Source organism: Exserohilum turcica, assembly GCF_000359705.1.
Source record: "Exserohilum turcica Et28A unplaced genomic scaffold SETTUscaffold_16, whole genome shotgun sequence".
Lineage (NCBI taxonomy): Eukaryota > Fungi > Ascomycota > Dothideomycetes > Pleosporales > Pleosporaceae > Exserohilum > Exserohilum turcicum.
This window is the reverse complement of record NW_007359981.1, coordinates 458,720-468,487: the sequence shown is the minus strand read 5'-3', so window position 1 is coordinate 468,487 and position 9,768 is coordinate 458,720. Positions and strand designations below refer to the sequence as shown.

The following is a 9,768-nucleotide window of genomic DNA, read 5'->3' as shown; positions in this document are numbered from 1 at the left end:
GCTCGAGTTTCTACCAGCGTTTAAGGCAGCGTTTGATCGATCCTTCACACCAGCCAATATCCGCTCAGCCTTTAAGGCGCAGGCCTTGTTCCTCTCCAGCCAGACGCTGTTCTATCAAAGCTTGACATAAAGCTGCGTACGCCTACTCCTCCAGCTGCTGTCGCAGAGGCTGTCTGGCAGGCTCGTACCCCAAGCAACGTACGCGAGCTTGAAGCCCAATCAACGCTAATACGTGACCGGGTTCAGCGGCATAAGAGTTCATCACCAGCGTCAATTATTGCGGCAATTGGCCAGCTTAAGAAGGGGGCAGAGATAATGATGCTCTCGGCTGAGCTAATGCGCGATCGGCTCGCCAGCCTTGAGAGGGCTAATGAGGCAGCAACAAAGCGTAGGCAGCGTAAGAAAAAGCGGATACAGAAGCGAGGAGTACTTACAAAGGGAGCTGGAGAGGATCTACTCGCTCAGCGCGAGGCTGATCAGCAGATTGCTCATGAAGAGCGTCAGAGAGGAGAGCGATCAGGTGTTAGCCGCCAGGCTTTGGCGCGCTGTAGTAGGTGCAGAGAGACTGGCCATAACTCGCGTACGTGCAAGAAAGATACTCTAGGTACTGCTTAATCTATTATGTTAATATGTAGTAAAACAACTATATTGTGGTGGAACTACAGGCTTATAGAGGTGCGCAGGTTTGGTGGGGTGCGGCGCTCGCTTGCCACATACGTTAGAGAGAAATAGAGAGGGGAAAATCAAATCACAAGAGAAAAGTAAAGGGGGAAAACTTGAAATCTGCAAAATGATAAGAATTGAAGTAACTAAAAAAAGAAAGGGACTAGGAAAAGAGAAAACCCTGGTATATCCCGATGCAATCAACGCCGTGAAAAAAAAAACCGAAAACTCGAAAAATATGCCACACAAATCTCATCATGCTATAGTACCGTTGATACCACCACCACCAATCTTGCCTAGCCCCTCAACTCCCCTCTTAGCAGCAGCTACATGCCAAGGCACGGTTCCATTACGCGTGCCTCGCATACCTCTCAACTTAGCCAACAAGCCCAACGCCCTAAACTGGCCCAGGACTTCCTTGAGCAATCCCTCAGCTGTAGTTCTCGTCTGCGGCGTAGGCGTCCACATGAGACTAGTTGTGCTTCTCTGGCCCTCTTGGCCCGGCCCCGGACTTTGCGGGGTACCAGGGTTACTGGCGTATGGGTTGGGGAGATTGGAGCCGCCCGGACTGGGGAGGTCTGAAGAAGAGCTGGAGGGTGTAGCGGACGAAGAAGTAGGTGGAAAAGGGGAGTTGGTGGCATTGCGAGATGAGCCTACGGCACCGATCCAGAGGAAATTGACGGCCACGACAATGGGTCCTTGCTCTGGATCGGGAATGGGATGCGCAGTGCTGTTGGATGTTTGAATTGTTTCGCCGCGTTTGACGAGTAGACCGGATATCAGTGCTGGGCTAAATTGAGTTGACGAGTATGAGTTGTGCAAACGGTGGGCAAGAATTATACCCCACGTGTCGTCAGTTACATCCACGAGACGTGCTTCGGGATCGGCTGTTGGGTCGGTGGCTGTTGGATCCGCGGCTGGTGTTGCAGCAGGCGTCAGGCCTGGCCCTGGATCAGAGGGTGACACTCCGGCCTGTGGTGTTGAAACTGGTGTGGTTGCGCCAGCGCCGGTCGCTGTGTTTTGAGTGGACACAGTAGGTGTGAATTGGTACGGCGGATCGGCATCAACTGCCGTAAGCAACGTCACAAATACGTTGATCTGCGTTGGACATGAGATGAGGAATACCCATGTCTCGAGCTCTTCCCTTTCGAGTACACCGGCTTTGGCGATGCAGACGCGCCAATTAACTCTTCGGGATTGCAGTATCTCGATAGTCGTTTGCCAGATCTCTTTTGCAATTTCTCGAAACATACGTGTTCCCAGGTGGTAGGAGACGACTGCTTGAGACTTGCCACAGCTGTCTGTCCATGCGGCGGTAACCCAGGTACCATCGAGACTGATGGCGTAGCCGAGATGCATGTAGGTGTTTTCTCGCAGCAGATCCTGGGCTGGCTCCGATATAAGCTTGAAAGGGATGTTGCGTGGCAAGATCTCTTCTAGATGGAACGCGGGCGCTTTGTATATACTGAGGGACGTCTTGTCGCCACTGGGTGCGCTTGGCGGGCAGCGGTCGTAGACTTCTCGTGCAAGGCTAAAGTAAGTAGATGGGTCGAGGACGACCGGGGTATCAAACGAGGAAATGTACTTGATGGGAATGATCTGTAACACAACATCCGGCTTCTGTGGTTGGTCTGTACGTCCTGGATGGACCTGGGTATAAGCCTGGAAAAGCGCCCAGAAAGCTGAACAGAGCTCCCAGACTGCCGATGGCCCACCGAAAGGATCAATCATGTAGATGACAAAAGCATCGACCTTTGAGTCTTGCTGCTGCTCGCGTATCTTGCTATGCTGAAGAGCGAGGAGTTTGCCAAGCTGAATGCACGTTTCTTTGAGAAGCTTGAAAGAGTCCCGCGGTGTGATGGCCGATGTTGCCTTGACGGGTACAAGGCCGCCTTCAAACTCCACGACCGTCTCGACTCGACTATGACTGCCTAGTTTACAGCCATCGTAGGCGAGCTGCAGGTTGAGTAGAAAGTTTTCCAAGCATGGGCGAATAGCATCGCTGTGTGGGTACACACAGAACGCGACAATGTTCTTTTGGGTGCTGATAGGTGAGAGTCCTAGAGGCTCCCAGAATGCTACCGCAGGTGGCAGCAAGTCCCAGTGCGTTTCCGCACGACGCACTCGCAGGAACGGTGCTTGAATTTGGTACATGTGGCTCCCTGTGATTGCTGGGCCATCGTTCTTTCGTGCTGGAGGTCGTTGCTGTGCCTTGGCCAAAGCTGCATAGTCCTGGAACACTTCATGGACGCCAACAAGTGTAGGCAAATCACAGTCTGCAGCGGTTGGAAAGATCTCTTTGATGACGCTGTTCCAAGGCTTCTCTGCCACAGGATCCATGGTGGGTTCGCTTCTGATAGGTGAGTCCTCCCCAAGCATGTCGAGTGTTGTAGAGACAATCTGGTCAGTCACAATCTGTGTGATGGAGATGCATTCTTTACCACTCAAAGGCTTTTCGTCTGGCACTTCGTATGTGGGATCAGGCTGTGAAGTAGGGGTATCGGGCATCTGCGCAGGACTGGGGAGCAAAGCAGGAAGACTGTATCGTGCCCCTGCTACAAGTCGTTCAGCTGGGCCGGGAACATTGACTAATGACCAATCCCACAGACTTGGTTCGAAGGTGTTGAGACATGCTTCGTCTAGATGTAATCCGTACAATTCCATCCAGTCACCGCCTAGTGAATCTGCAAACGATGTTACCGACAGTGGAGTAGCATTGCCCTCACTTTGCAATTTTCTCTTCGCGGGCATAATGATGTTAGTCGTGACAACAGCAGGCATCGCCTCTGCCTCTTCGTCTCCGGAATCTTCGTCGAATACATCTGATGTCTCACTGGAAGAATCCGAGTCTACACTAGCCGCACGAGCTAGAGATGCAATCTCGGGTATTCTGTTTGCAGATGCAATACCTGCTGCGAGACGAAGCTTGGAAAGCAGAGGAAAGTCTCTGGAAAATTTTGGTTGACAAGCTATAGTCCCCAGGGTAGGAGTAGGACTGGGCTCCCTTTGGCGATCCCCAGTTCTGGGGCGATGTGCACTGAACCGTCCACCTTGATACTTTGCATCCGACAGGCTCATCTTACGATTGAATGCAACCGGGTCGAATTGAGCATCGCGGTAGCCATCGACAGCGCCTTCTGCTCGGGTACGCGATGCAGACCTTTTGGTCGGAGATGGCTCTAGCGCTTTCAAGATCTTGCTGGGGCTAAGAGGTGGCGTAGGCGCTTTAGAAAAAGACACGTTTCGACGTGTTGGTGACAACTTTTTGCTGTCGGAAAATCCAGTATCTTCAATCTTGGGTGCTCGCATATCGGCACGGTCTTTACCTTTGACGTCGTCGTGAGCCATTGGAGGTTCAGACGCTGTGGCAAGTGCGTTTTCGAGAGCCGCAAAAGGATCGGACATTTCATCTTGGGGATGAGATTCGGTAACGGCCCCAGACGCATGGTCTTGTATAACATCAACAGGTGGTGCATTTTGCTCGGGTAGAGCTGGTGCGTCTAGCATGTCAACGTCGTCATTGTCGGGGCCATCGAAAAAGTCAAAATCAGTGTCGTTGATGCGGTCGCCGCCGTAGCCATCCTCGTCCATGTCCTCAAACAAATCATCGTTGCCGCTAGATGTGTTAAAGTTGTCTGCTGCTGAAGGAACGGCTGGAGACGTAGTGATCATCTGTTGATCGTCCGCCTTGGTGTTTTGCGGTGGAGCCGAGAGGTTGATGGCAGGGTTGTTGCCTCCAGGGGCTAGTATGACGTTGGAAGCTGTACCAGACACACTAGGGGTGTCGCTGTAGGAAACGCCAGTGCCGGGAGCAATTCCGTCCGGAGGAGTAGGATACACACCGCCCACTGCTTGTAAGTCGCCATAGGCGCCTGTTCGAGCGTTCAGCGGTGATGATGGATGCAGACTGGGGTGTTCCTCTTTGCGACGGGCGGCATCTTCTTCTGCCTTTTTGGCCTTTCTTCGTGCTTCGAGAATCTTGTCGCGATCCGGCTTGCCCAGAAACCATTCCTGCGCAACGTCGAGCGGGTCTTTGAAGCCTGTGGATTCTGGCGTCTCAAACCACCTAACTACGTTGGAATCAGAGACGTTGATTCCGGCGGCGATTGCGTCTGGCTCTTCGGTCACGTGGAAGAAGCATAGTGCTCGCGGCCATAGCACGTCTCGCTCTGGGGCCACAGAAGCTGGACTCGAGACCGTAGAGGTTGGTATCAACGTGGTACGTATTCTGACCCACGAGCTTCTCTTCTCCAAGTCAGGCAAGGCGTAGCCTTTCCAGCTCAGCCAGCGCCTGACGCTTGTCTTCCATTTTTCGATGTTCTGCTCGAGAGTCGTTACTTTGGTGCGCTTTCGGTGGCGGACGCCAGTTTCCTCGGCGACAGAATCTAGGGGGTCTTCGAAGCTCGTGATGGTGGCGAGTAAGCCGTTGGGTGCTACCCGAATGCATCTGCCAGTAAGCTGTCTCTCCTCGAGCTGCGTCGAGACGCTGCTCAAACAACGGATGAGGTGATTTTTGTCGGTGAAGGTGGATAGCAGTAGGGTGCCCGAACTCGTCCAGTGTGCATGTATGCTGGTAAGGCGCTGCAACTCTGGTTGCGAATCAGCATCTGCCTGTGCATCGCCAATCTGCTTGGTGGCCTTGGACACAAATGTGCGGTAGTTCAAGGCGACTACATCGCAATTCTTGACGACTTGGAACGAAACCAATGCAATGACGGCCGATGTGAAGAGCTCGTACAGAGTGAAGCAGTCGGGAGGCTGAGGCGGATCGGCAGATGTTTGTGCCTGTGTGTTGCCCTGCGCCTGCCTTGGGGCCACACCTTGCGGGCCTCGTTGGGGCGCGTTTGTTGATGGGGGCTGGTTGGAGGCAGCGGTGGTGTGTGGGGTGCCCGGGCGCATGGGTGGGCGGACTAGATCGATGGCCTTGATGGCTCCCGTGTGCTCGCCTGGAGGGTGTCAGCAGTGTATTACGACAGCGCGAAGAGAAAAGAACGAACGCTGCAAGCGGTAGCCGTCGAGGTCGGGGAGCTGGATGCTGGTCTGTCCTATCTTGTCGACCGTGGTGGGCTTGAACAGCCACAGCCACGGGCGGGAGGCGTCGTGCGCGACCAGGTGAAGTGCATGGCGCAGCTCCGCCTCGGCGGCGCGTACATCTTCGGAGGCAGGCCAGGGCCGTGCTTTGGAGGATGCAGATGTGGTGGTAGTGGTAGTGGTGGTGGTGCGTGTGACGGAGATGGCTTGGTATGCAATGGCTTCAAAGTCACCCTGGGGACGGGTTAGCACGGGCGGGCGCGGAGAGGAGGCACGGGGCGGACGGACTATAGCTTGCGCATTGGTAGAGCAGGTCTTGAGAAATTCCATTAGAGAGACGGCTGCCCTCTACGGAACATTCAGGTGGTATTCGCGACGTATGTTCACTCCGGCGACGGCGCTGTACAGCTTTTCCATCAACTGCGCTGCGGGCCGCTCGACGCGTCGCGCGCGACTGCAACGATTATAGCAATGGGTGCGGTGGGTGGGGGGCGACGGGGACTATCGAGTCGACATGGTCTGGTCGTGCGGCAGCGTGTTGGAGATGAAGCATGACCATCGCTACCGGGGGCCGACGGGGGATATACGGGATCGGCCGGGCGACCCGACGACGGCGACGAGGGGCGGAGGGGGAGGGTCGACGCGCGGGCGATGCGATGCGATGCGTGACGGCGATGGGCGGTGGTGGTGGTGGTGGTGTTTGGCTATGGCTGCGTCGGGCTATGGCCATGCATCTGCTGGGGTGGAGGAAGCTGTCAGGACCATACAAGCAAAGGGCGGCTCGGTAAGCGGCGCGCGTTGGCCTGCCTGCGCCTGGGGGGGTGTGGGAGCGCGCCCTCTTGGCCCGATCACGTGATGCGTGCTCCAGCTCGCTCCAGCTCGCTGCCACTGCGGGTCATCTGCGCCCCAAACACCCTTGAGCTGCCCTGGCCGCCCCTAGTTCGAGTCGGCTCTAGTCCACGCCCTGCCCCACTCTTTTTTGCAATCGCCAACTTCTTCGCCCGCCGGCGACGACGACGACCGCGCATGCTGCAAACCACCCGCCAGCACAGCCAGCACAGCCAGCAGCCCGACGCCCTGCCGTCTCCCTGCCGCCCCCCGCCATGAAGATCTCCACCGGAAATGTGCCCGTCTACACAATCAGCGGCAGCGAGGCCCGCCCGCTCCCAGAGTGGCTGATCCGCAAGCGCAAGCGCAGTCTGAAGAACGACCCCGAATTCGCCAACCGCGTCAACCTGCTGCAGGACTTTGAGTTTGAGGAGGCCAGCCAGTGCGTGCGCGTCAGCGACGATGGCGATTGGGTCATGAGCACCGGCACATACAAGCCCCAGATCCACGTCCACTACCTTCCCCACCTGTCCTTGTCCTTTGCGCGCCATACCAACACTCTTGTACGCACTCTCCCCGTGGCTCCTCGCCTTGCGCATGTGCTGACCCGCCCCAGAACCAAACCTTCCACCTGCTCTCGTCCGACGCCACCAAGAGCGTCCATCTCCAGCAAGACCGATGCATCGAGTTTCACACCGGCGGCGGCCTCCACTACGCAAGTCGCATACCGCGCTATGGCCGCGACCTCATATATGACCGCCGCTCAGCCGAGTGTTTGGTGCCTTCCGTCGGTGTCAATGCAGAGGGCATGGGTGAATGTTTCAGGCTGAACCTCGAGGTCGGCCGGTTTATGCGCAGCTATGAGGTCGATGTGGGGGGCAGCGATGACACAGGCGGTCTACAGGGCGGCATTGATGCCGGTACCGTCAACACTGGCGCCATTGCAGAGCAGACGCACGGGCTGCTTGCATTGGGAACGTCAATAGGAACTGTCGAGTACTTTGATTCGCGCTCACGCACCCGTGTCGGCATACTATCGTCGCCCCAGGATGCCTGGGAGGGCCGGTCCGAGACGACTGCTCTCGCCTTCTCGCCGACTGGATTGGAAATGGCAGTCGGCGACTCCAATGGCATAACACATCTCTACGACTTGCGATCCCCGAAGCCGCTGCTGAAGAAAGACCAGGGATACGGGTTCCCGATCAAGAACATCATCTATCTCGACGGCGCTCAGACCCCCGAACCAAAGATTCTCACTGCAGACAAGCGAGTCATTAAGATTTGGGATGCAAAGGACGGCACTCCATGGACCTCTGTCCAGCCCTCGGTCGACTTGAACCATGTTGAATGGGTTCCCAAGACTGGCATGCTACTAACGGCAAATGAGGGAAGACAGCAGCATTCATTTTTTATCCCACAACTGGGCTCAGCTCCCCGATGGTGCCACTTCCTCGACAACATTGTAGAAGAAATGGCCGAGGACCCCAACGACCCCAACGCCTTTGGCAAGGGCTCAACCGGAGACGTGTATGACAACTTCAAGTTCTTGACCATGGACCAGCTCAAACAATTGTCACTCGACCATCTCGTCGGCACAACAAGTCTCCTCCGCCCGTACATGCACGGTTTCTTCGTTGCCCAGAAGCTGTACGAAGAAGCGCGACTCATTTCGAATCCGGACCTCTGGCAAGAACAGCGGGCAAAGAGCATCGCCGAAAAGATCAACAAGGAGCGCGAAAGCCGAATCCGCGGCAGCAAAAAGGTGGCCGTCAAGGTCAACCGGAAGCTCGCCGAGCGGATGCTGGAGAAGCAAGAAGAGCAAGAACGCAGACGAGCCAAGCGCGTCCTCAAGCAAGGCGGCGACGACGACATGCTGGACCGCTCCACTACCGCCGCTCCCGCCGTCGAAGAAACCACGCAGCCCGCCGGCGTGCTCAACGACCCGCGTTTCGCCAAGATGTTCGAAGACCCGGATTTCGAAATCGACGAGCACACACGCGAGTACCAGCAACTCAACCCCAGCACAAAGATACCCAAGGGCCTCACAGCCGCCGAACAAGAAGAACTGGAATCCAGAAAGGGTTCCTCGGACGAAGACTCCTCTTCGGATGGCGATAACGCAGAAGAGCCAGACCAAATCCGCCACCCGAACAAAACAGATAATACCCGCATCTCATCCGCCTCATACAGGAAATCCGGCCACCGTTCCCAGCGCAATGGCCCAGACATGCTCGTCTCCTCGTCGGCTCAACACCACCAGCATCACCGCGCCTCGGCCTCCACAAAAGACAAAACTTTCGGCTCTCGCATGTCCAAACTCAAAACTAATAAACCTCATTCCTCATCCTCTTCTACACGCAATACAACAACCGTTGTCGGCGAGCGCGAAATCACATTTGCCCCTGAGCACAAGCAGAAGAAGAAATCTCATTCCAATAGTGCTGGTGCGGATGGTGAGGATAATGGCCAGCGCCATGATAGGAGGAGCAATGCTCAGAGGAGGAATGCCAGTGGTAATGTGTTTAGGAATATGTAAGATATGCAGTTGGATGCGAATGCTGATGCGGATGTGGGGATGTAGATGTAGATGTAGATGGGGGGAATGTAGCTATCAAGCGATTAAAATAAGACAAGAGGAGAATGAAAGACATGAAATGGAACAAAATTCCTTGCTGTTGCTGTTGCTGTTGCTGTTACTGGGGGTTTCTTTTTTCGTACATGCTACTCACTCATGTTGATGGAGCGGGCGTGCCGTGCCGTGCGGTGAATGCGAGATGGGAATTATAATCCCCCTTCTTCTTCTTCTTCTTCTTCTTCTTCTTCTTCTTCTTCTTCTTCTTCTTCTTCTTCTTCTTCCACCATATCCATATCCATATCCATATCCATTCCACCCAATCCCAATCCCAATCCCAATCTCAATCTCAAGTTTCACCAAATACCTACCCCCCCCCTCAGCAACATGCATTTCAAACACCAAAGAAGAAGAAAAAATTCCGGTATCATGAGTACATGTAACATTGTAGGACTTGTGTGAAATCTCAAAAAAAACAAGGGGGGTGGGGAGGAGAGAGGGAGAGAGGGAGAGAGAAAGAGAGAAAAGAAAGATGTTGAAATCTTATTTCTCTCCCTTTGTTGTAGTATCCTAGCTATTGTATATTTGTAGAATGTAGAGAAAAATTCCAAAAGTGTATATATATATATATATATATATGTGTGTGTGTGTGTGTGTATTCCAGTTCCAATCGA

General features: G+C 54.7%; 2 protein-coding genes across 2 annotated transcripts; one reads left to right on the top strand and one right to left on the bottom strand.

Moving 5' to 3' along the window:
• Nucleotides 1-918: 918 nt before the first annotated feature.
• On the bottom strand, nt 919-6,155 carry SETTUDRAFT_176785 (uncharacterized protein; the record flags this gene model as incomplete). The annotated part of the gene is made up of 3 exons (XM_008026044.1): nt 5,983-6,155; nt 5,661-5,928; nt 919-5,609 (listed from the first exon to the last, which is right to left on the bottom strand). The coding sequence occupies exons 1-3, from the start codon at nt 6,022-6,024 to the stop codon at nt 919-921; spliced, it is 5,001 nt and encodes a 1,666-aa protein (XP_008024235.1). The 5' UTR covers nt 6,025-6,155.
• Nucleotides 6,156-6,797: 642 nt separating this feature from the next.
• On the top strand, nt 6,798-9,097 carry SETTUDRAFT_176784 (uncharacterized protein; the record flags this gene model as incomplete). Its single annotated transcript, XM_008026043.1, has 2 exons — nt 6,798-7,085; nt 7,139-9,097. 2 exons carry the CDS (start codon nt 6,798-6,800, stop codon nt 9,056-9,058), a joined length of 2,208 nt encoding a protein of 735 aa, XP_008024234.1. The 3' UTR covers nt 9,059-9,097.
• Between the last annotated feature and the right edge of the window lie 671 nt (nt 9,098-9,768).